The 27,293-nt window shown below is 38.2% G+C and overlaps 1 protein-coding gene across 1 annotated transcript in view; it reads left to right on the forward strand.

The window, feature by feature from the left end:
- Positions 1-27,293, forward strand: part of GLIS3 (GLIS family zinc finger 3) — a 149,507-nt gene that overhangs the window by 82,708 nt on the left and 39,506 nt on the right. Inside the window, 2 exon segments of the mRNA XM_009999461.1 lie at positions 24,757-24,918; positions 26,365-26,475. Coding sequence (XP_009997763.1) covers positions 24,757-24,918; positions 26,365-26,475 — 273 coding nt within the window.

Below are 27,293 nucleotides of genomic sequence, written 5' to 3' on the forward strand. Positions count from 1 at the left end.
GTGCATTTTAGAATGTTGTGTTATTTTCTGTCTCTGTATTAGCAAGTTGAAATAGAGATTCAGGTTTTTGCATAAGCCCAGTATCACTGATTTCAAACAGAATGGTAGTGGAACAAAACTCCTGAAATGCTTAAAAGCTGATCCTTGGTGGATACCAAATGGAAATCTGCTCTCACACATGGTATTTTGACAATGAGTAAATGCAGAGTCTGTTCTTTTAATCATTCCAGGCCTGATTTTACTAAATCACAATGTCCAAAATTAAGATTCTTGTACCATAGTTAGACCTGTACCACTGATTTTTTCCATCCATGAGGACAGTACTCCATTAATGTGGACTGTCTGCACGCTAAGTTGGGTTTATACTGGCCTTCTTTTTTCACTAGTGTTTCATAAATATGCCAAAAAAATATAAACTCTATTTCTTTTTCACTCTGTTTCAGTTATACTCTGAACAGTGTTAAAATAAAGAAACATCCACAATACATGAACTCCTTACGCTATCTGCTGACGCTGAAAGAGACTGCAAGTCTGTGAAGTTTTTTTTACTGAGCATGACTGCAAATGCAAGATGCATTTAGCCTCTCAGGGAGTCTATAGATCCTGACAGAAGAGTAAAATAATCTTCCTCTGTTCTTCAAATAACTCAATACTGACATACGATCCTGACATAACAGTAACACCTACCTTTATATCAAGTTTATCCAAAACATCCTAAAAACCAATTTTGGAGAATTTACTGTAAAACATTAACGTGAATTTCTAAAGTCTGGATAATAAATTGCTTTTTCTGTCAGTTCTGTACTGCAGGATGCTAATAAACCTGTTGGTTTCATGTGCAGAATGGTAGAAGAAAGAAAACCTGCAACTGAGCAAGTTGGTTTTAAAATAACAGAGAGTCACTTTAAGGAACATGAGTATTTCATGGCAGGGATACCATTAAGAACACTAATTTTGTCTCTTCAGAAGTACAGGAGCCCTTTTTAAACAGTAATTGCAAGGGTGATACAGAATCTGCGTAACAAAATGCTCACCAGCAGAGCATGTGAAGAACTTTGTCCTGTAACTCCTTCAGTATTTATTTAGAGAAGCTGCTCAAAGTTCTATTTCCATTCAAAAAAACAGATCAGAGGGACTTGTTTAGCTGTATTGCAAAGAATAAAAAATTATTTTAAAGATTAACAACTCATTTGTTCAACTCCAAAAGTACTTGTGTGTAGACCTTAGTCAGAAGTGTTAAAATTTGAGGCCTGGGAAGCGAAATGTGTACTTTCTGCCTGTGAGGATCTTTGTGAATTTTAAAGCTGTAGTTTTTCCCTACTCATACGTATGTCCATGCTAATGGCATACAGAGTATGTAAGGACTGTATTTTTGTAGTATAATAAGGTACATGGCACTTTACCATTTATCGCCTGCAAGACCATATATCAACTTACTAGAAACTTGAGGATAATTTATATTTAATGCCCAGGAATGTGACCAAGCAATTGGGAGTGGAATGTTTTTCTTGTCTTGATTATCCTATCTCCTTAAATTCCTCTTCTACAGCTACTTTAAAGATTTACAGAGGTGCTTTCAAACAGCACTGTTGAACACTGAATCATACCTGAAAACTGTAGCTAACATGTCTGGTTGGGTGTATCTGTGATAATACTTTATAAAAGGCATTGGACATGAACAGCTTCCAGGGTTTTGAACTTAGAAATCTGGTATCTGAAGGCTGCAGAGTCTGCAGGTCAATATTCTCTAAGTCTTCCACCTCAGTGTTGACCATATGGAATAAATTATGCGTCAGACAGGGATGTGTTTGCCTTGGTTTTGTCATCTAAACCTAACTCCTGCAGCAGACATAGTATCACCACTTCAGGGACACAAAGTTCGGTAACAGCTTTTCTCCAAATCCACTTTAGAAAACAAAATCAAACAAATATAGTTAAGGAAAAAGTTGCATTCACATACTCAACCTGATACAAGCATCTGCTGAAACAATTAAAGAAAGAATCTCTTCACAGAGAATTTTCCCTGGGTTTGGGGTTTTTTTTTGTCTTGAGTAAATCAAAAGTTTCCTGTCGTCTTCCTTTCTTTATCTCCACTGTTGCTCTTTTACATTCTTTGCCTCTTCTCTTCTCTTTCTGTTTAGCTTACCCTCTCACTGAAGCTTTTTCATTAAATGAAAATCATAACACAGACATCTTTGCAATATTGGTATTTTTCATTCCATATGCCATACCCTTTCCTTTATTGCTTACTATCTTTATTGCAAACTACTTGCAGGGACAATTAACTACCCTGTTTGTAAAGTATGTAGTATAATGCCACCTCATCTTTTCCTGTGTCAATAGTCAGTTGGCTGAACTAGGAGACTGGCAAGAGTCCACGAAGCAATCACATAGTACTGATTGAAATTCACTGTCACCACTGTGGTATTTAATTAGCTGATTTGCTGGAAGCTGGTTACAGGGAAGTGAGAGTAAAATTCTGAAAGAAAACACACAAGAAACAGGAGAACAGCAGAGCCAGTCTGTACTGATTTAGAGAGAAGATAGGGTCAGCAGTACATTTTCCATGAGCTGATTTTCAATAGAATTGATTATAGAACACGAATTAAGAAATGTTTCTTCTTGAACTGGCACACACACACCAGTCTTTTGCAGAACCCTTCTATCTTCTGTTATCAAGTACAATCATGTTATGATCACAGGTCTAAATAACACAGATATTCTGTCCTGTTATAACAATTGACCCTAATTTCTCAGTGACAGCTGAGGTGCAAGTTAAACTGCTGTTGAGTAAGATTGTGCTGGAAAGTTCTTGTTACAACCTTTAAGCATTTAGCTTTGAAGACCACTGAGGGCTAAGATTATGTTCTCCTATTTAACTGGAAACTTGAAGAAAATTTTGCATAGTGATTTTCTTGAGGAACAGGCTAGCATGACTTCATTGTAGCTCCATGCATTCAAAGATCACAGAGATGTATCTCACAGACTTCTAGAACACTGTGAGGCTTCTAGAAGATCTTAAAACATGAAGGAGGCTCTCTTACCAGTCATTATTATTCCCTGGGAAAGTCTGAGACAGCTTATGTGTTTCTGAGATGTGTAGTGGTGTGAGCTTATGCTTAGTACATTTTGCTCTTATTTCTGTCTGATTGAAGTTATGTGGCTGGTTGTGACCTTAATGCTGAATTTTCTAGGTTTTTAGTTTATGATTCGTGAATGACACTTCACCAGTTTGACCTTCAGTTACTCAGGTATACTGTTTACATTTGACTAATGATAAATGTCTAGGAACTTGCGTCCTCAACTCTGTCATTTAGTATGTGTAGTTATTGTTCCGAAACTGTGCCCAAGTATCAAATTCTTCATCATGAGAGTAATTTTGATAATTTCAAAGATAGCAAATATTAGCATGAATTGACTAAGATTTCTATGTGCTTGTGTTTTAATGGGTTTGAATGAAACAATCAAGTAGGCCATAATTTCTGAGAAAGGAAGGGAAATTTCTCTTAGCAGTTAAACAGTGAAATACTTGAACAGCAAAGAGCAGGGGTATTAGCACCTCCGTCCTGTTTCTGTTAGACTCTTCAAAAGCTGAGCTGTTTACAACAGCATCCTTTGCTGCCAGTGCAAAGCAGCACCATGTGGAGCCAACAGATACAAGATTAATCATGGGAATCCTGATGTTGGGCACCATTTTTTTGTTGTATACCATTTTTCCTTTACAAAGGTGTGATAGTGGTAGGGACCTGTTTCAGGTTCTGATTCTCATAGCTGCAAAAAGGAGGCTTAAAACCTACAGAAAGCTGTGGGCTTGTTTATTTCCTAGGGCTGTTGAGCTTACATGGATGCTGTAAGCTTTATTTAGATTTATTCTCAATACATGAAGTTTTCAATAATGTCAAATTTGTACTCACTTGTGGAAAATACAAAGCATCCAGATCACAAAGCTTTTTATTAATAAAAAATGCTGCTAATGTGGCTGCACACTGTCTAGCCTGGAAGGAGGTTTCCTGCCTTATGGTGGACTTTCTTCTGCAACAGGCAGGTAAATGGTGATGTTGTCAGCCTCCTTCCGTTCTAGTTTATGGTCATACTCTCACTATTGGCTGATGAGTTGTTGTCCCCCCTCATCCTTGAGTATCTGTTCTTTATCCTTTGAAGGCTCATAGGGTCCACCTCAATTCTTCCTGTTTTGAGAAAGAAGATATTATAGTAATTAAAAAAAAACAAGAAAGAAGTAAAAAATGTAAAATGTTTAAACTTTTTGTAAGAAGTAATTAAAACAATTTAAAATAGTTTTTAGTAGCAGAAATACACTTTTGGATTGTTGCTTTCATCATACTCAAAGTCAAGGATAACATTTGTTGTGTTTTAGCAAAATATGAAACACATGTTCATATTTTTCTTCCAATCAGCCAAAATAATTTTTTAAATCAAGACTAAAATTATGGGGTTTGGTCCAGCCTGAACCCGTGGCTGACATGGTCTGGAACTAAGCATATCATGTTCTTTGGCAGTGGTTTTTTTTTTGCTTTAATGGCAGGAGAAGATTCTTTAGTGTTTGCTTTACCTTTCCTAAAAATGCACTAAAACTCTTCATAATTAGGAATTTCAGTAGAAATCCATCTCTGCTTAAAAAAAACCAACAAAACCAGCAACCAAATTTAACGAAACAAATGAACTCCTACCATAGGCTATGCCTGTGTGGAAAAAATTAAGAAAGTATTGCATACAAAGTCATTTAAAAGGTGAAATATTCCATGTTGATTTGGTCTATATTGGTAGATCTTCCTATGGGTGTTTCACTGGACTTCCAAAAGGAAACTGGAGAGGAGACTTTTTTTATTTTCCTTATAAACTTCAGTATATCCCACTGATTCAGGAAATAAAGTTATAAAAATGGAGTATTTAGAAATGCATGTACCTTACATGAATTTTATCAACTCACACGATTTAAATCTATCACCTAAGTCTCACACTATGGATGATAAAAAATCAAAATGATGCCCTTGAATATTATGTTTACATTGCATTATCACTTTGGTTCACAGGCATGTGATACATTACTGTGATACACATCCTGCAATTTCTTCATGAGAAACCAGGGCTTTGTTTTCCACCACAGGTGGATGAAATAGATTCCAGGGAGTCCTAACTGATTCAAATTCAAACTAGCGCATTTGTTCCTCTTTCTCCCCTTCTTCCAGGGAGCCTCCTTTGGGATCTTGTTTGCTTGTTTATTTCTACTCTGAGCTGTAGTGCCAGAGGAATGGTTGCGCTGAACTTCTTACAACTGGAAGCCACAATTCAGAATGTTTTCAAGTTACCTTAACCATGTTCTCCTTGCAGCTAAAGTAGGAGAAACCAAACTTACAGTTGACTTGCTGGCTGATGAAGAACGCAAGAAAGGGAAGGGCTAACCATCAAACACAAAAGCTATGGTAAAAGCATAAAAGTTCAATAGGTAGTGGCAGTCTGATACACCTTAATTATGTTAATCACTATGAGAACAATTTTTAAATTAAAATGGAAATTAATGAAACTAAAGTGAAAAATAATAATGAGATGTAGATACTGTAAGACACAATTGGAAAACTAATAAAAATAATGCTATTAATTTCTTTTTATACAGGTTTAAAGTGTATTAGTCTACTAAAGGCACTGTTATATGTAGAAAGGGAGAAGTACTGGAACAGCAGAGATCAGTTGTCACTGTGGTTTTTGGGCCAAACAGGGAAACTGGGTTTGAATCCTAACCCTACGTATGTCACAGGCAGTGCTCCTTTGTTGTGGCCTAGGTATCAAACCTGTACTTCCCCTACTGTGTGGAGAAATTACTCAGTGAAACTATTATGTCTTATAAACAGAAATATTCAAAGAACTTCTAAACTGGAGTACATCTATCTCTCTCTTCTTTATGCTCAGTTTTGAATCCTGAAGACGTGCTTTTCAAAACTCCAGGGTACTTCTGTCTGTGGGGAATGGGTCATAAGTGTCTCTGAAAAACTGTCTGGGAGACTTTTTGCATTGTGTAGTCAAAATGGTAAGCAATGTCTGATAACTGTGCTGGGGCCTGGCTCATTTTGCTACTTGGAAAAAAAAGCAATAAAGCTCTTGTTCTAAGTGCTCAAAATTTACAACTGGCAGACACTATCTAAATTGTTTGCATATATTATTTGTATAACCCAATATTGAATTGTTTTCTGTGATAGCAAAGCACATGACATAATCAAGCAAATAATAGGTTAAAAGTTTAACTTAACTTTGACACAAAACTTTGTTAAGTCATGCAAACTTGCATCTGGGTAAGCTATCACTATTTACACACAGCAGAAACAGCACACAAACTGGGAACCATCACTGCCTCTGCCTGCCTGGGAGAGGAGAGGATCTATGCAGGTGTTCCAGTGCTTTGCTGATGGAAGGTTCCAGCCTTGAGTAAGATGAAGTTTCTCTTCTGACATTTTTTAGAAATTCTACTTTGCATTTGGAAGAGTGAGAGCATTGGAATCTGAGGATTCATTTTACAGTTTCCGTGGAAGTGACATTTGTAGATTTCTCATCTTCCCTCATTTTTGCATCTTTTCTTTTTTATGATCTGTGGAAAGTTACCTGTCAATTTCAGATGCTTGTGGACGAAGCTGTAAATTCACACCCACCAAAAAGTTGATGAATAGCTCTTCTGACCATGTAATTTGCTTGAGACAAAAACTCCAGGGAAGTTACCAGCTGACAAGGGCACTTACTCTCTCTATGTTTTGCTGACTTTGGAAGCTGTCCAATAACACAGGTTTTCCCTAATCATGTGCATATGTGCTAAGCCATCTTGCTTAAATACTGATTATCTCAACTAACCTGCCTTTCTGCTGTGCGTGAGGGAATACTGTAACATCATCACATCCATCAGCAGTGTTGGTGAAGCAATTAGCAAACCATTAGGCAGCACTGAGCAGTTAAATTTGGAGTAATCTTTGGCTGGCACCAGTACACATCAGCAGCCTTATCACTGAATTCATCCATATATATCAGTCAAGTGAAAAAACAGCTGGATACCACTAAGTGAAATTAACTGGCAAAGTATACCTTTCATTCAAAGTTACAGTCTGCCATTGTGTGCTTGATTGTTTACTTAAAGATGTGAACAGAGCCTCTTTAATGACACATTTTCCACCAGGATTTTAACTGTTTTTCAGTGCAGGTTTCTTCCAAATGATTTGGTAGTTCTAAGCAATTCTGATTTGTGTATATATATATTATATAGCTGGAACTAAGTATAGAACAGATTGTAAGTGCATCTATTTTTTTATATTCATAGAACAGCACATTCCTATAGCGTGTTACTGTCTCAGATGTATTTTGTTGTATGGAACATTAGGTAATACTTTCTGTGTATTTTTCAAGTCTCATTCTTAGTGTTTCTGCACTTGCATAGATACCTATATTTAATTAAGATGAATGCAAAATACCACTTCTTTTATTGGTAATTTTAAAAATCTTATTCCCATTAATTTCTCCCATGTGAAATTCTCTGCAGAGAAGACTGCAGCAGTGAATCACAGCTGTTAATTCATGCCTGCACACTGGTCCTAAGCTTTTTCATTGCATCTTTTATCCCTAATATTCCTTAGGATTCTGATGATTACACAGTTTGTGATTTATGTCTTAAAATTATTTATGCTCTTATACAACAGCATGAATATTTAGGAATATCCAGGTAAATGTTTTGTACTTAGAGACTATGAAGGCTGTCATAACCATTTCTTTCCCTGCTCTTACTTGCCCTCTCGCCTATTCTTATTGGTTCACCCATGCCTGATTGTAACAAGAAAAAGATGCTAGACAAAGAATGTGCATATTTTAAAGAGCTTTTGTTGTGATGCTTGGCAAGTTGCAACATTTGGCTGTTCCCCAGTTATTCATACCACAATGACCATTGCCATTATTTATTTTTCTATGAATGAATGTAATAGCCTTTTTTGTAAGACCCTATCCCAAATATAAATTAAAAACAAGCTCAAAATGATTGTATGGCTTGTAAAGCATTTTTGTTTGGTTGGTTGGTTGTTTTTGTTTGCTTGTTTTGTTTTTGTTTTTAGTTGTGGCTAATCTCAAAGTCCAGAGGGAAGGGATAGAGAAGGCTAGGAAGAACTTAAGATTCGCATCCTATTTTGGCTTAAAAAAACAGGCTTTGTTATTGTTGGGTTTTCTTTCTTGCTGAAAGGAGCAAAAAAACCCTTGTCACCAGAGATTAAATACTGAATGACATCATTAAGATTTAACAAAATCCCAGAATCCTGTGCAGCACTACTCTCAATTTCTTCCTTGCTCATCTCTTTTCCTCTTTTCCTCCCGTCTTCTTCTTTATTAGTTTTCCTTTCTTAAATGGGAATGTCACTACGTTGCTGATGAATTGTAAGTCACTCAGCCTTTTTTAAATAAGTGTAATTCATATAGACAAAAAATCCAACAACAGTCCCTGTCTCTTAAGACTGGATGCTGTTTGCTGAGGTGTCTTTCATCTGTATGTTTTCATTAAAGAGATATCTTTCCAAAGGCTTAGAAAAATACTGCTTTGCAAAAAGTACAGAGAAAAGACAATGGCATTTGGAGGCTCTTATGGGGAAACTTGAACACCTCTTGCCGTTGCTGTATTTACAAAACTTTTCTTCTACTGCAGGGTAGCATGCAAGAGGGAAGGTCCTGACACGGCAAAGATTTAGCCTTGGAATGAGCTTATGGCAGTACAAGTCATCTTAATTGAACCAAGTAGGACCAAAACAAATAGGACTTCTCAAAGTATTTGGGATAAAGGCCCTTCTGGAATTTGTGCCTTGAATGGTTAGGAATGTGCTGAGATAAAGTGTTCCTCTGAACCTTTTCCCTTATTTTTGTATGTTTATTCTGTTAGATACCATATAGCAACTGAGGCCATGGTGTTAATTCCAAGTTAACTAAATATAGTTGCAGCAATGATGGAAAGATTAAAATCAGGCTATGAATTATTTGTCAGCAAAATAATTTGGTGATATGGATAACTAGAGGGGATTAAGTCCATTATAAGACTCTCAATATTCTTCATCTCTAGTGAAACAAGTTCTAGGTGTATGCAGGTATATCTGGGGCAAATTCTACCCCATTCTATCACAGAATGTTAGGGGTTGGAAGGGACCTGTGGAGATCATCTAGTCCAGCCCCTCTGCCAGAGCAAGTTCACCTGGAGACATTGAAAGGGGTGGTGAACAGGTGGGTTTTGAAGTCTCCATCCAGAGATGCAGACTCCACAGCTGTGGTGGGCAGCCTGTTCCAGTGCTGTACTACCCTCCTAGTAAGGAAGTTTTTTCTTATCTTTAGGCTGAACCTCTAGTTTTCCAGTTTGTGGCCACTGGCCCTTGCACTGTGAGTGGACACTACTGAAAAGAGTCTGGTCTCATCCTCCTGACACCCACCCTTTAGATATTTAAAAGCATTGGTGAAATTCCCCCTCAGTCTCCTCTTCTCCAGACTGACCCAGCTCTCTTAGTCTTTCCTCATATGGTAGATGCTCCATTCCCTTCATCATCTCTGTGGCCCTGTGTTGGACTTTCTCCAGTAGTTACTTGTCCTTCATGAGCTGGGGAGCCCAGAGTTGGCTGCAGTATTACAGATGGGGCCTCACCAGGACAGAGTAGATGGGGAGATAAATGTGGACTAAGTACTTTGTGGCTAGTAGTATGTCAGATGAAGGGCCTGATTCAGATGTCTATTGGGTGGTCAGGAATACACAGAGTAATGATGCTGTAATGATCTGCTGGATTGGGCTCAAAGAGCTCCACTGCCAGCTACTGTGTCTGAGTAGCTTTCTGGAAGTGTTGTCTGGGTCAGCTGGTAACTTCTTTTATAGAATTTTGTTTCTGAGTAATGTACTTTCATAATCACTTTTTAATTAAGAAAACAACCCAAAGCTTTATTATAATCATTGCTGCTTACATAGTGCCTTTGAGTGTTTTTTCACGTTTTGTGGCTTTTTTAACTTACTTTATAAAATGATCAGTGGTGTCATTTGGTGACCCCATGATCAGAAGGCCAGACTGTGGCATATGGTCAGGACACTTGGTGGTCTCTGATCAGTCATTTACTTCCTTGTATTTTGAAGGCCTGTTTAGTTTGACACTTGTGCTGCTGTCAGTGGCGATGAGTCAGTGTCAGCAGTTGTGGTGACTAATTAGTTTTGACAAGCTTAATGACCCCAACCAAGAAAAGTCTGCAGCCTCGATAGCAACTGCAGAATAATTGGCTAGCTCAGACAACAGGGAATGTGTTAAAATCCCAAATCCTCTCTGGCAGGCCAATTATATAGTTCAGCAAAAGAGGTGGAAGGTTGCCATCAGCTTCTTGTAGTGATGCAATAGCATCAACAGGCTGTGTTTCAATCAATTCAGTTTTGTTTGGTGGCACATCAGGACACTGAAGGAAACAATTCAGCCTTTCAAGCAGTGTTTGTACTATTAATTGAAGAAGAAATGAATGGGAAAGCTTTGTAAGAGCCCTTTAGACTTTTATTGAATATAGTGGGATGCGATGTTTTAGGTAAGTGTGTATATATATGTGTCTGGAATTTGTGCCTTGAATGGTTAGGAATGTGCTGAGATAAAGTGTTCCTCTGAACCTTTTCCCTTATTTTTGTATGTTTATTCTGTTAGATACCATATAGCAACTGAGGCCATGGTGTTAATTCCAAGTTAACTAAATATAGTTGCAGCAATGATGGAAAGATTAAAATCAGGCTATGAATTATTTGTCAGCAAAATAATTTGGTGATATGGATAACTAGAGGGGATTAAGTCCATTATAAGACTCTCAATATTCTTCATCTCTAGTGAAACAAGTTCTAGGTGTATGCAGGTATATCTGGGGCAAATTCTACCCCATTCTATCACAGAATGTTAGGGGTTGGAAGGGACCTGTGGAGATCATCTAGTCCAGCCCCTCTGCCAGAGCAAGTTCACCTGGAGACATTGAAAGGGGTGGTGAACAGGTGGGTTTTGAAGTCTCCATCCAGAGATGCAGACTCCACAGCTGTGGTGGGCAGCCTGTTCCAGTGCTGTACTACCCTCCTAGTAAGGAAGTTTTTTCTTATCTTTAGGCTGAACCTCTAGTTTTCCAGTTTGTGGCCACTGGCCCTTGCACTGTGAGTGGACACTACTGAAAAGAGTCTGGTCTCATCCTCCTGACACCCACCCTTTAGATATTTAAAAGCATTGGTGAAATTCCCCCTCAGTCTCCTCTTCTCCAGACTGACCCAGCTCTCTTAGTCTTTCCTCATATGGTAGATGCTCCATTCCCTTCATCATCTCTGTGGCCCTGTGTTGGACTTTCTCCAGTAGTTACTTGTCCTTCATGAGCTGGGGAGCCCAGAGTTGGCTGCAGTATTACAGATGGGGCCTCACCAGGACAGAGTAGATGGGGAGATAAATGTGGACTAAGTACTTTGTGGCTAGTAGTATGTCAGATGAAGGGCCTGATTCAGATGTCTATTGGGTGGTCAGGAATACACAGAGTAATGATGCTGTAATGATCTGCTGGATTGGGCTCAAAGAGCTCCACTGCCAGCTACTGTGTCTGAGTAGCTTTCTGGAAGTGTTGTCTGGGTCAGCTGGTAACTTCTTTTATAGAATTTTGTTTCTGAGTAATGTACTTTCATAATCACTTTTTAATTAAGAAAACAACCCAAAGCTTTATTATAATCATTGCTGCTTACATAGTGCCTTTGAGTGTTTTTTCACGTTTTGTGGCTTTTTTAACTTACTTTATAAAATGATCAGTGGTGTCATTTGGTGACCCCATGATCAGAAGGCCAGACTGTGGCATATGGTCAGGACACTTGGTGGTCTCTGATCAGTCATTTACTTCCTTGTATTTTGAAGGCCTGTTTAGTTTGACACTTGTGCTGCTGTCAGTGGCGATGAGTCAGTGTCAGCAGTTGTGGTGACTAATTAGTTTTGACAAGCTTAATGACCCCAACCAAGAAAAGTCTGCAGCCTCGATAGCAACTGCAGAATAATTGGCTAGCTCAGACAACAGGGAATGTGTTAAAATCCCAAATCCTCTCTGGCAGGCCAATTATATAGTTCAGCAAAAGAGGTGGAAGGTTGCCATCAGCTTCTTGTAGTGATGCAATAGCATCAACAGGCTGTGTTTCAATCAATTCAGTTTTGTTTGGTGGCACATCAGGACACTGAAGGAAACAATTCAGCCTTTCAAGCAGTGTTTGTACTATTAATTGAAGAAGAAATGAATGGGAAAGCTTTGTAAGAGCCCTTTAGACTTTTATTGAATATAGTGGGATGCGATGTTTTAGGTAAGTGTGTATATATATGTGTGTGTTTAATTGGCTAAATGCAAAAGACCTATTCAGGTTTTTCCCAGGTTTCCAGATAGTAGCACAAAGAAACCAAATTAAGTAATAAAGTGATACAAGTAACAGAGTAACAGCTGGCATGCACATAATGGAGAGTTTTTAATGTTTGATCTATACATAGTTTTCATAGAGAGTATGAAATGAATATGATGACTATAGGGGCATAGCCTTAATATCAGGATGTCTATAATGCTAGTAGGTTTTGGAATTACTTTGTATGCCATTAATAAGGATCAAAAGGTCACTGGTAGCAAAGTGATTGGATGAAGGGCCTTCTTATGAGCAAACAGTAATGGAGGAAAAAGAAATCTGTAGCGCTATCCTCTTACCAGAAATATCATAATTACCACTGTCCTTCTTCATTGCTGGGCTCTGATTCCTCCTCTTGACTAACTATGAAAAAAAAAAATACTACATGAAGCCCTCACTTTTTCTGCAAGTGGTCATTTTTCCAGAGGAAATAAAAGTTACTAGTGCAGTACACATGGAACTTCCACTGAGCTCTCCTTGAGTCATCTCTGAGGTCTGAAACTCGAGTGATGCTCAAGGGTAAACCACTGTGGTTTGAGTGCTTTATTGGTATGTTGGATGCAAGGGAAGAACAGACTACAGATGTCATAGATGTTTTTTATGGTGCTGCTGGTGTGATTGGAGTCAGTAAGAGCTTAGTCTAGCAGGATCCATCCTGAGGTTACTTTAGTTTTTTTTATTATTCTAGGTCTCTGAAACCATGACAGTTTCCCCTTACCTCATCATTCTATCCTTCCGATACACTCCAACACAGAAGTTGCTATCTGAAGATAACTGGGGATCTGTATGAAGCTATCAACAGCAAATGGCTATGAGGTTTAGCAATCTCCTTAAAATATAATGCAGATATGAGATTTTTTCACCCTACATTTGGACATCTGTCCAGCCAGATGTTGATGTTTTTCAATAGTACTGTACACACAAAGTTATTTTGAAACAATAAAATGAACATAAAATGCGATAAAGCACTTTTAGCCTTGCATTTGGTTGGAAGGTGGGCATAAATCCTGGCTTCAAGTTAGTCTTCTGATTCCATTAGCTCATGTAAGCTTCATCTGCTGTTCATTTTCAGTTAGTCTTAGTGTTGTGCACTTATCTCTGTTTTTTTCATTTGTCTTTGTCTTAATGATACAGACCTTTAAAACAGAGAATAATAATTTTATTGTTAATTAAAAAAACTAAGCATGGTGGTTTTGGCCAACAGTGCAGAAATAGCTCTACTATGTGTTGTAGCTTCTCTAAGACATCCTTTCACAGTGGGAAAAGATTCCGTTCAAAGATGATTGAATGCTGTAATGAGTCACAGTGAATGAGGTAAATGTTAAGTTGCCAAGGGGAAGTACATACTAAGAAGAATGCAATGTCCACCAAAGAGAAAATAACCCTCAACTTCATGTACTGCTGCTCTGTTCTAGGGATACTTACTTAATGAGTCATACTTTTATTTTTCTTTGGTGAAGTTCAAAACTTCCTATCGTTGCTGTCAGAAAGTTGCATAGCACAAACCTGAAAGTATTCTGGGTTTTGTTCTTTTTGGCTGCACCCATGAGCAGTAAAAATTAGGCAGTCATTAATCTATTATTATCTAAAATGTCCTCTACGTTTTCCACAACCAGTTGTGGTGCTAGACATACTGCATAAATAAGTCTTGTAACTTACAAACACCTCATTGAGGAATGGGCATATCTACTTATATTTAGCAATATGCCATGCTTGCTAATCTTCTTTTTCTTCCCTGTCCATATTTTATGTATCTCATGTTTCTGCCTGGCCTTGAATGCTCTAGACTGGCTTCTCTCATCTCCTAGCCTTGGATTTATTCCTGAAGTGTTCTGCTTCTGCAAGTCTGTAAAGGCTCTATGGCTTCCGTCAAAAATGACACCTGTTGCATGATAGGAATGAAATTATTAGATTCATTAAGGCTTTGGGTTATTACATTAACACTCTACATTTATAATTGAATTCTCTATTTACTCTTCCACTCCCTTGCTCTATAATGATCACTTAACATTTATCCTAGCTTAAGCCCTAGCTGCATGGTGAGAACCACTCGTCTGTAAGATGTATAAGACACTCATGTACTCAAACATTCAGGGAAAAGAAATGCATTGCAAGATGCATTGGAGGATCAGAGAAACTGGTTTATTCCCAAATCACTTAGTGATTCTCTGTCTGCATCACTGTCATGCTACTATTCTCAGGAGCCCCAGGGAAAGAAACCTCAAAGCTATGATTGACATGAAGTGAGTACACGGTTGCTTTATTAAGCTGTCAATGCCGTTGGTATTTTAAAGGTTGGTTGTGGAATGTAAATGTTGTATGAATTATATAACTTTATTAGAAAGATGAAAAACAAAAAAGTAGTCAACACCACAGTATTTTTATTTGCATATTCCTCAACTTTTTCTGTATGAAATTTTTCAGAGATGAACAGCTTCTCTAGCTCACCCTGAGGGAACTCTTGTTGCTTTAATCGCTCACAATTCCTTCACCACAGCCCTTTTGTCACAAGGATTTTTCTTGCATAAGGTAGCTACCCCCTCAGTAGACAGGACTAAAAGTCCTCATATGTGTGACTTAGATGACTGCAGTTTTTCAAGGGGATCGACATAGGTTTTATATTACTGTATCTTCTGGTTTTGGGAACTTGAACATTTCTGCACAGTCCATGTGGCAGGAGGAATAACAACTCTCTAGTGAGTCAGAAAAAGACCGGCTGTGGCCACAGTCCTTTGGCAGAAGCTGTAGACTGCTGACCTCTTTAGAAAAATAAAATTAAAAATTGTGTCCTAACCACAGTTTCACAATGAGAGAGTATGTGCCAGCAGCAGTGCTGGGTGTGGTCCAGCTCCATGGCTTGCCTGGTCTTCGATTGTGTACTGTGTGCTCAGCCTTTGCTCTGAACCCCTAGTTCTTTTCCTGGTACCCAGGCATATTTGTTGATTTAGTTGTGGCCCTGTCTCCTTCCAAACCAAGGTCCAGCCCTAATACTTGTACTCTCAGATTCTGCATTGCATTGTTATCTCATGTATTAGCCTTAACTCACTTGTGACACCCTGAGTGGAGTGAATTTTATTAGTCCTCACTGCAGCCATGGCCTGGGCTGGGCTCACAGTCCTGCTCTGGCCAGGGTTTGCCTGAAAAACAGCCCTCACTGTATGATTTCTGCTGAGACCAAGTTATTTCCTCTGTCTACTATGAGGAATGTCTGCACGAGGCTAGGCTTTACTGTGTTGCAGGTGGTGCAGCATGAACTCAGCTTGCTGGAACCGAGCTTTGATGATGTTAAACAAGGTGTCAGAAAATGTAAAACATGAGCATTATCTGAAGGTCATAGTGCTTCCTTTCTATGTCTGTTCTGACATGAAGAGTGAGGAGAAAGGGGAGGAACACCAACTTTTTTTTCTTTCCTTTTGTACATGCTTTTACATATTAGTTCTTTGCACCAAAAAGAGAATAATAACTTCCGGAGTTTTATCTTGCTGCTGTCTTTACTGGCATGGAATCACAGCAAGAAATCTTTCACAATTTGGCATGGTACGTACAGGCAAGGTAATTTTCTATCCTAAAAAGAAGAAAGTGCAGGTGCCTATTTCTGCTTTTAGCATTCTCTTTTGACTTTTTTTTTTTTTTTTTAATCAGATGTTCTTGATTTAATTTTAAATTCAAAGCACAATCATTACATTTTGGTTAATTCTACTAAAAAAAAATAGTAAAACAGTAACCAACACTTCAACTTTCCCAGCCTCTGGCTTCTGCCATTGTTTTTTTTCATCCCTAGCTAACTCTCATACCCATCTGCCAGATTTCTTGATAATTTTGAAAATAATTTTTCTCCTGAGGCCACTCTGCACTGAAAAACTGCATTTCCAGCACCTAAACTCTGGTCATCATCTTCTCACAGTCATGCCTTGCTTGCTTCATGTCCACGTTGCCTTCTGTCTTGCCTTTTTGAATCTGAAGACTTTGCTTGCCAGGTGGATTTCTGTAAGCTTTCCCAGCAATTTTTTTAACTCACAGGCTTATAACATGTGGGAGTATTGTCTGAGTTGTCATGAATTTTGACATTTAGTTCCAGATAGTCAAAAGCATGTTTTCAGCTGAACAAATCAGATGAAGCAGAGAAACCTTCTTTCTGCCTTTATTCTCATTACACTTCTCAGCAGGGCAGAAGATTAAAGAACACATACTCTAGATTATAAAAGAATTTCTAATTTATGTTCTTCCTCCGTCAGATACAGGGCTTAATTTTTTTTTTAGAGGGTTGGTTTGTTGGGTTTTTTTCCCCCTAAACAAACAGGATCTAATTGGAAAAAGCTGAGTGTGCTATGCAGCCAAGAACAGGAAACATTTACTGAGCTGGGAAGTACATTTTGAATGTTGCTGGAAATTTGCCTACGGTTTACTTGCAGGGTAAGAGAGAAACTGTTTGCTATTGTGATGGACTCCCACTGATTACATTGCAAGCCCTTTTGCTGTGTTTCCCACAGCTGTTCTTTTCTGCAATCCATCATGCTTAAAATTTGAGGTGAATGTTCTCCTGTGCTTTGCTGTGAAGGGAGAGATGTGTAAGTAGCTCTGCTCAGAACAAGGGAGACCTGGGATTTTAAATGATGAGTCACATTATTGATTTCCCCATCAACACAGAATCATAGAATCACAGAATGGTTAAGGTTGGAAGGGACCTTAAAGGCTGCACAAGCCTCATCCAGCCTGGCCATAAACACCTCCATGGAGGGAGCTTCCACAACCTCCCTAGGAAACCTATTCCAGCATCTCACCTCCCTCATGGTGAAGAATTTCTTCCTGATGTCTAACCTAAATCTCCCCTCTTCCAGTTTAAAACTGTTATCTCTTGTGTTATCACTGCCCTCTCTGGTGACAAATGGGGAAGAAGAGGTCAGACTACATTGCTAAACAGCTCAAAATGCTCGCTAAAAGTATCTGGTTGCTTTGTTTTTACAAACAAGAGTCCCGGTAAGATTTGTAGACAAAATCAGCAGAAACCTACACCAATACACTAAAAGGTGCAGTAGAGCTGTTCAGACAGCAATATTATTAATTGAGGCACTATAATTACTATGGATTGTAGCTTAAAGATTAGGAACTAACTCTACACTCCTTGCATATGCAGAATTCCCTCTGACTTCAGTACAAGTGCTGCACGTTCAAGGAATGTAGCACTGGGACCTGATTACTGTGACAGAGCTGTTAGAGTACAGGCTGGCAGTAATACAGCCATGTTAAAGTTGTTTAAGAATTCACATTTGCTGTCTTTTCATTTGTGTACATTTTGCTGAATAGTAACTTCTGGGGGAGTTTTCTGTTCCATATATTTTCAGTAGCTGTACAGATACTAATCTGAATGCCTATTTAATAGGGCATAAATTAATCTGATTCAATACTAGTGAGTTTATTTCTAGTTTTTCTTTGAAGGAAAGCTATTTGGCAAGAGATGTTCCACTTGGGTGTCTGTAAGAATTTTTCATGCTGTTCTTGTGGTGGTATTTTTGATTAATATTTTATTTATTGGGAAATGCAGCAGATTCATCTCAAAATCAGCAAATTGGCTCAGCTGAATTAGGAAGAAGGCAGTGGGAGAAGTCAAAACAGTTTTACTTCTTAGTTAGATAGTTTGAGGGTATGTGGGCTGGATTTTAAGTACTACAGAATGTATTCTAGATTTGTCAGACCATTCAAGTGAATGTGATACAACTGTAAACTCAAATTAACCCCCTGAAGTGTTACAAAATGCTGAATATTTACTGATGAATATGGCAATGGGTGTAACTTCTGTATGCTTTACATGCCTCCAAATAGAAATATCACAAGGTAACATATCCTCTTTGCTTTTTTTAGTAAAAATGTTGAGATTAAAATTTTCTATGAAAAAATCACTGAGATTGCATTATCATAGTAGAGTGAGTATTATAAAGCAGAGGTAGACAGTCAAGACTGTTCCCCAAAGGGAAATTCATAGTTAGTAGTACAGTTAGAAGATAACCAAGCAATCCTTATAGCCAAGTATCTAAGTACAGTGGATAGCCATTGCTATGCACAGATTATGTTTCAAAAAATATCTAAAAGGCAGTGCAAGGAATAAAACTTATTTGAAGGGAGATTTATCTTGATACCAGAGCTCCTACAATGTGTTTTTTTTGTCACCATTGAACATTTATTATAAAATGTTATTACCGACAGAGGTAAGGCTGCTCAGCTTGATTATATTCACTTCCACTGTAGGACCATATCCATTCCCCTGTATGTTTGGCCTCAGATCCTTTGTGTAGGACAAGAGTCATATTTTCCCTCTTTTCTCATATAGATGTGAGAGGCATTCGTTAATGTAACAACACTCAATACGTTATTTAAAAGGAAAATGCTAAGTTCATGGGAAAAAAGAAACTATCTATTTCACTTAATTAGACATATCAAGTTCATTCTCAATTTAAAAAGAGTACTTATGACAGTACAGGTGTGATTTAGTCTAGTTTATGATTCCACAATTAATCCTTTGGGGAAAATATTGTGTGTGAGAACAGATAATTTTAAAGGTAAACTGTTTCCTCCATCCAACTTCTTTACCTGTGCCAAAGTCCTGTCTTCTCTGAAAGGAAATACTAAAACTAAATAGAGAGATGGAGAGTTTCTTAAAGCAACATTGTGGCTCTGACATTGCAGCTAAATTCCCTTTTCTGTTTCATAGTGAAACGCTTAAATTATTCAATGAATGAAAATAATTAAATCCTCTAACAAAAGCAGAGAACATGCATCCAATGAAAAAGATGTTTTCAAGTTTGCCCATTCCTTCTGAAGAAATTAGCTGAAGAAGGTTGGGAAGCCTGTTCTTCAGATTTACTGCTATGGTAACAGATTTCCTTTAAATAGAGAAGAAAATATATCCTTTTTGATGAAATGCAAAATTGAAAACAGAAAAAAATCTTATTTTGAGCTTTAGTTTTTTCACTCTTGTGGCATGATTCTAATTTTCTTATTGTTTCTTCACCAGTTAAGTAAGATTAGTTGGTTCACAGATGTGCTATTCTGAATTGTAAATAATGTAGAGGAAAAAATAGAAACACCCATTATCCAAGAGGCTTTTCTATCTTTTTAGAATGTTGCTTGGTCCTGCCAACATGTAACAGAAACAATCCTGTCTGTATTATGAACTGAGTTGACCACAAATACACCATGGATTGGGTAGCTTGAACTTCTCATTACAAGAGACATTCAAGAAAAATGACCTTCATGATGGAAAAGTGTCAAATAAATTCCATCATAAAAATATGCAAAAAATCCTGTCCCCTGAGGAGGTTCCTGTTGCATGATGGAGATGGAAGACTTTTTGGTTCCTGAAATAAAACTGTATGCTTCTGTATATCCCTATGAGACAGCTTACTTGGAAAAGCATACTCTTGACACCATTACAAATTGGAACAGCAATACAGTTCAATTCTCTGTTATTTTAACACTAAGGTATTCTGGTTTTATGTGTAAATTAAAACTGGTTTTGTGCAGGAGGTTACACAGATTGAACCAATTTGGCAGGGAAAAAAACATGCACCAGGTATGCAAATATAGTATTAAAATTAGGACAGTTACCTTCTTCAGTGTAATTATATAAGATGTGGTACATTGTGCTTTTTTGTCTCAGGGACTTGAAGTTGAACACTGCTTTACATAAACAGTCAACCAATTTGAGTACGCCTTACACTTTTGCATTAATAAAACCTCTTTAACCAGACCTTTTAATTAGCATCAGCAGCAGTCTGTCAAAAATTGAGCCATTCAAACTTCTTTTTCCAGGATAACTTGTGTACATAATTTCTCTGGAAACAAAATTAGTGTTTATGGACATGTATTACTGCACTGAGTGGTGTGGTCAATATGCCAGAGGGACAGGATGCCATCCAGAGGGACCTGGACAAGTTAGAGAAGTGGGCCCAGGTTAACCTCACAAGGTTCAACAAGGCCAAGTGCAGGGTCCTGCACCTGGGCCAAGGTAACCCAAGATACAAGCACAGGCTGGAGGAGGTCACACTTGAGAGCAGCCCCTGGAAAAAGTACTAGTAGATCAAAAGCTGAACATGAGCCACCCATGTGCAGTTGCAGCCCAGAAGGCCAACTCCATCCTGGGCTGTATCAAAAGAAGTGTGGCTAGCAGATCAAGAAAGGTGATTCTGCCCCTCTGCCCTGGTCAGACCTCACCTAGAACACTGTAGGCCTGGCTCTGGTGCCCCCAGCACAAGAAAGATGTGGACCTGTTGGAACATGTCCAGGGAAGGGCTAAAACCTATTACAAAAGTCCAGGAGGGAGAGAAAGAAAGAAGAAAACCAAACCAAAACAAAAAGAAAAAAACCAGGAGGACTGTCTTCTAAAAGGAAGTAATGAAAGAATTCCCAAATTGTTCATTCTTCATCTAATGTTTTGTGTACCATATGGTTTTTGAATCAGTAGCCACTGATGTGTTCAGTAAGTTTATTTTTAAGGGACTTTTCATAATATTTACCTCTCTACAGCAACAGAAATAGCTTTGAAGGCTGAAATGGCCATGCCTACTAGAACTAATGAAAACAAGAGACATTTCCATGGTGAATGAATCTCTTGACACCATTAGTTCAGGGGATTAATAACATTCAATGTACTGTGCTTCATTTCATCTGAGGTATCTGTGTTTTCAGGCATAGGGTTACCTAGGAAGTAAGGGTATATGGCGTGGTGCAGATCTCTAGAGTGTAAGAACTATGAAGAATTCCAGAATAGTGAAGTGAAAGGTAGAAGTGAGCATGTTACATTTATCAGGAACACATAAATAAAAAGAGCTGTCGGTAAAGAGAGCTCTCACAATAAAAGAGTACTGTGGGTGGGGGACAGTTCCTTATCTGTGTTCCTTTTCCACCTTTACTGTAATTTGGTGCAATCAGAGAATCACAGAATGGTCATGGTTGGAAAGGACCTCTGAGATCACCAAGTCCAACCATTAAAAAACAAGCAAACAAAAAGACAAACAAAAACCCCCACAGCCAAACAAAACAAAGCCCATCCCAGAAAACCCCACAACCCACAACTGCAATGAGGTCTCCCCTCAGCCTCCTCTTCTTCAAACTAAGCATCCCCAGTTTCCTTAGCTGCTCCTCATATGACTTGTTCTCCAGACCCTTTGCCAGCTTCATTGCCCTTCTCTGCACTCACTCCAGCACCTCAATGTCCCTCTTGTAGTGAGGGACCCAGAACTGCACACAGTACTTGAGGTGCAGCCTCACCAGGGCCCAGCATAGTGGGACAATCACATCCCGACTCCTGCTGGCCACACTATTCCTGATGCAGGCCAGGGTGCCTGTTTGTCCTGTCAGAACTGTTGACAAAGTGTTCTCTGTGGAGATTGAGCTCTTTGGAAAGACTTAAATTAAATTTTATTCAAAACAAGACATTGTATAATTTCATAAACTTAACCATAAAAGCAGAAAATAAATCCCAACCTTTGAATAGCTTTGAGGAAAATGCAGCCTCATGTAAGCACTGTGCATCCATCAAAGCATTCAGTCACTGTATCACAAAATGTATTCTGTTGAGATACAAATGCACTATGACTAAGTGCTGCTCTGAATGCTGTTTTTTTCCCCTGTTTAAACACTTTAAGGGTTAAAAGCACAGCACTTACTTTACATTAAATGAACCTAGGCTTTTAAATCTTAGCTGTGGCATGCAGCTTCCCTGTTGGTGAGCACCTGATACCAGCAGTTTGAATGATGTCTGACACTAATTATGTGTCATTCACAAGATTGCCCAGGCAGGAGTGTCTGGAGGAATAAAAAGCTATTTAAAAGGTTTTCATATGGGGTCTTACTCTCAATTTTTTGAAAGCCTTTTCATTTCTTGAAGACCTATGCACTGGTAATGCTGTTGAGGAAATGAAATGCTTTTTAAAGGACTATTAATTAATACTTGAAATGGATCATTCTTGCTTGAAAGCCATATAAAGAGTGGCTTTTAAATGTCATTGTGTGGTAAATAACAAAAATGGGGAGAGATACTTTGTCCTTGTCATACCACCTGCCTTGGTGCTGACACAAAAGAGCTTACCTGGTCAACAGAGCATTTGAAATTAATAGACAGATTAACCCATGGTTAAAGAATTAATTTACCCTTTATCTGCTAATAAATCTTTTTATAATGCTGCATGACTACTGAAAATTAAAGGATTTGGGTTTGGGCCTTATGTATATGCTTCTACGGTCATATTTCTTCCTCTATAGTTTTTAGGGAAACCATTCCCTCCATTTTGTTTATGCATCCACACATGACAGCATTCCCTACAATTCAGTAATGACTTATATTTTTATTGAGATAACTTTCTCCAGTGCCTCTGATTTAAAACTTTTATTTTTCATGCTTATGGTCTAATACTAATAAGCTATGCTAACTAGTATTACCAAAGTAAGGAAATCAAGGAACTTGTAAAAGCAATCTCAGACAGTAACTTGCTGTTGTGAATGGGATCAGGTCAATGTCCAGATAAAAAGGCAACATTTTACACTGTTTTCAGGAAGGCAGACTCACACCAGTTTGGATCTTTCAGCATATGCTGTATTAAGTTATCTCACTGTTTCCAAAGTCTCAAAAGGATGTGTGAAACATCTTTGAGTCCTTCATCACCTTTGTAGAGTCCCACTTGCTTAATTTTCTTCAGTTTCTTCTCTCGTATTCATCAGCTCTTTGAGGAAGCATGTGTTATCAAGCTGTTACTTCCAGGTCACAGTCCAGGATTGAAGAGAGAAAAGGTATAAAAATAGTACTGTTTCACTGTTGGTATTTTACTGAAATAAATACAATAATTAATAAGGTTACAAATTATAAGCACTGAATATTTTAAAATAGTCCAATATTCTAATTAATGATTAATCAACATACTGTAAATGTACTTTCTATGTTTAACCATAGACACAAAATCTGGTTTCCAAAGGGAGTCTTGCACTGAATTTTATCCCAGTGCTGCCTGGGATCAGTGTGGAATGGAATATAAAATACTTCTTGTGAAATGCCTACAGTTCTCTTTTTGAAAGAGGGTATACAATGTATTTGGGTTTCTCCAAGGCTTTTTACATTCAAATGACTTGACATTCTTAAATCATATGTTGAGGGAGACCTCTACAGCTACCGGAAAGGAGGTTGTAGCAAGGTGGAGGTTGGTCTCTTTTCCCAAGTATCAAGTGATAGGATGAGAGGAAACCTTAAGAGCCTTAAGTTGCACCAGGGAAGGTTTAGATTGGATATTAGGAAAACTTTCTGCACCAAAGGCATTGTCATGCATTGGAGCAGGCTGCTCAGGGAAGTGGTGGAGTCACTGTCCACGGTGGTATTTAGAAGATGTGTAGATGTGGTGCTTAGGGACATGGTTTGGTGATGGACTTGGCAGTGTTAGCTTTGCAGCTGGACTCAATAGTCCTAGGGGTCTTTCCAACCTAAATTATTCAATGCTTCTATAATTTTAAAGTTTTTTCTATTAAATTCCATTAGTAGGTGTAAAGGTTCAGCAACAGAACAAGGAGGGCCATAACCCTTACAGTAGAGCACATATTAGATAAAGACTGCTTCACTTGCTTCACTTCTTCTCAAAATAATGATGCTAAGTAGGTACATTCTGTGCATTTAAAAGGGACTAGTTAGAGCCACAAATATATCACACTGTTACAGATTATCTGATTGAATTTGCTGAATTATTACATTAAAAAGGTGCACTGTAAAACAGCCAAGATAAAAGAAAAGATAGAGAAATATTTAAAAAATAATTTTAGTTTTTATATCACCATCCACAAAGCAGAGCAGACTGACACTTCCCTGCATGATTTTGTTGTTGCTCTGTAGCTTGTGTTGCTACTGAGAGATGCCTGCTTTGGGCTCAGTTGGTAATATCCAAACAAGCCCAGAGCTGAGATGAGGGTAGCTAGCACAGGACCTGGGAACCCCACAGTGACCATTTTGCTTTTGAGGGCATCAGCTGGGGCTGTGTTTGCCAGGTAGGCTGAGAGGTGCTGTGCTCAGAGCTGGCTGCTCTCTTTGGGTCTCAGTGTCCCATCTGTACAATGGGAGTAGGATGTAGTTCCTACTTCAGCTGTGTACAGGGAGGATACACATTTTCATGTTCTAAATGGGTCAAATCCTGCAGCAAAACCCTCACTGAGAAGTGATGGTTTCCTCAGCTCTCAAGAGGCATCCAGCTATAGGAGGCCAGAGGTCTTTGCAAGACCTTTCACCCTCCTGCATGGTGTTTGCTGTTATAGATTTCTGTGTGTACTTTCCTTTCAAATAATTTCTTTCTCTTTTCTAGTTTGAGGGCTGCAAGAAAGCCTTTTCCAGACTAGAAAATCTCAAGATTCACTTAAGGAGCCATACAGGTGAAAAACCATACCTGTGTCAGCACCCTGGCTGCCAGAAAGCATTCAGCAACTCCAGCGACCGTGCCAAGCACCAGAGGACACACTTGGACACTGTAAGGAAGCAGAAGTCCCACTGCAATCCCCTCTACATTAAACTTTCCCCAAGCCTGGTGGCAGCAGCTAGCCCATAACCTTAGAGACAGGAAGGAGAAGTGTCTGATGAGTCTGTTTAAGCTGTTCCAGATGTGGCCCGGTAATGTAAGCATGGTTGAAGATGGCTCAGACTAGTTGATAAAAATGCCACAGGTCCATGGGCTTTGCTGTGGGTGAAGGCAGTAACTTAGGTGATCTTTAGGGAGCCTGAAGTCACTATGGAAAGACAAAAGCCATCTGCAATAGTAACTGCTATTCTCTGGCAAAAACTCAGCTAAACATCAGGCTGGGCCATGTACCAGAAAGTCAGGAGAGGAAGAATAATTCTGTAAATCTAAAAATTTTCATGCCAACAAATTGTTGCTTGTGAATTTGAGTCACAGATGAGATCTGTTTAAATACTTTTCTTTCATAACGGGAGATGATGTTTTGTCAGACAAGCAGTTTCCAAAAGGCAGAAGTCCAGAAAGAGAGAACAGTGCCATTTGAAATAAATGTCTGTCACAAAATTTAAATTACCAATTCTATATAGTTGGTATTATGGCTGTTAAGCTAGTAATTTGTACAAGGTGTTTTTGGAAATGCTTTGTGGAACATAAATTGTTAAATTGCAAAATAGCTTATTTCAGCAAACAGTTGGAACTAATGTTCATTTAATACTCTGTACTGTGAACCCAACAAGTCTTCAGGGAAGACAGACAGGTTAGAACAGGCAGAGGGAGATATTTATGGACATTTATACTTATTTGGTGGGTTAGAATTATTCAGCTTTCTCTTAAGAAAGCAATAAACACATTACAGGACTGGTATCTTCCTAAAATGACATGTTATTAGAAAATGTGAGCTGAAGGAGCTTGTCTTGTACTTCACAATAAAATGTGTATTTTGTGTGTAATATTTTTTAAATTTCAGTGTACAATTCTTGCTTTGCTTTTTGCTTGCTCTCTTTGTAAAGTAGTAAACTAACACTTCTTTTTGTTCTCTTTTTCTGAAGCAGATTCTTCTATAATGCTAAACACACTGTCTGGGCATTTACTGCAGTTTCTTTACCTGATTCACTAACGAATGTAATTTCTGATTAAGTCAAAGATTGCTCTGAGGGTGGAAAAATTGTGAGTATAACTTGCAATACTAATAAAAAAATACTATACTGATTTATTTTTTTTTTAAAGGTAACAACAAAAGGTGCCATAATTAAAGCTTTCCTTTGGTTTGTCTTCCTTGGAAGCCTTACTTTCCTCCTTTCCCTTTCAAATACATTAGCAAGCATCCTGCTTACAATAACGTATACATTCAGTTTTGTCTATTAACGTCTATTGCAGCATCCCAAGGCTCAAAAGGGATTATCTTCAGTTAAAATAAACTGTGATGTAACAGTGGCTTTATCCTTTTTCTTTTTGACTTAGAAACCTTATGCATGTCAGATTCCAGGATGTGCTAAACGATACACAGATCCAAGTTCCCTGAGAAAGCATGTGAAAGCCCATTCTTCCAAAGACCAACAAGTCAGGAAAAAGGTAAATTTTCTACCATGTTGACTGGAGAAGTCAGTGTTCTAATACTGGATGTTTCAATGCCTCTGTGCATAACTGTGCTAGTTTCGGACTGTTGATTAGAAAAAAACATTAATGGAAAAGAAAAGATAAAGTTCTTATATATATTACAATCTCATCTTTGACTTAATGACTCTACCTGTTTTAATACTTTTTATTTTCTGATGTGATGATTAATCACTAAACATACATAATGAAGCAATAAAAAAGAATTTTGAAAACAGAATTTTTTGTTTTTAAAGTTCTGCCATGTGGTAAATACGTAGTGATACAAAGTCTAGTTTACATGGCCAGACTCAGATGGAAGGTTAGATTTTGAGAGCAGATGCACAGTATGAAAGATTAAGCTCTGAATTATATTTCCATATGCCAGACAATGTCAAACACCAAGATATTTAACAACACCAGTTCCCTGTGGATGTCAAGTCCATGAATCAGCAGCTGTTTGTATGTATAAGCACATCTTTGAAGAGCGGAGTTGTGACATAAGAGAATGATTTTTTTTCTGAGCTTTTTGCATCACACATCCTTTAATCACTGGCACTATTCCCTTAGATTGTTTAGGTCAGTGAGGATAAAAATCTAAGCTTTCATTTTAAAGGAAACTGATCCTGATAAAAGGGGAACATGCATAAACTAGTGTAAGTGTAGATGAACCTTGGAGATGTCAGTCCCAGGTAAAACAAGTTAGAGTTCAGAAGTTTTATAATCAAATGCACAGCCCTTTGTAGAAAGTAGGAAAAAAAAAATAAATTAAAAATTTCTTTGTACAGCCTTGGAAG

The sequence above is a fragment of the Chaetura pelagica genome, unplaced genomic scaffold, assembly GCF_000747805.2.
Source record: "Chaetura pelagica isolate M959 unplaced genomic scaffold, ChaPel_1.0 scaffold636, whole genome shotgun sequence".
Taxonomy (NCBI): Eukaryota; Metazoa; Chordata; class Aves; order Apodiformes; family Apodidae; genus Chaetura; species Chaetura pelagica.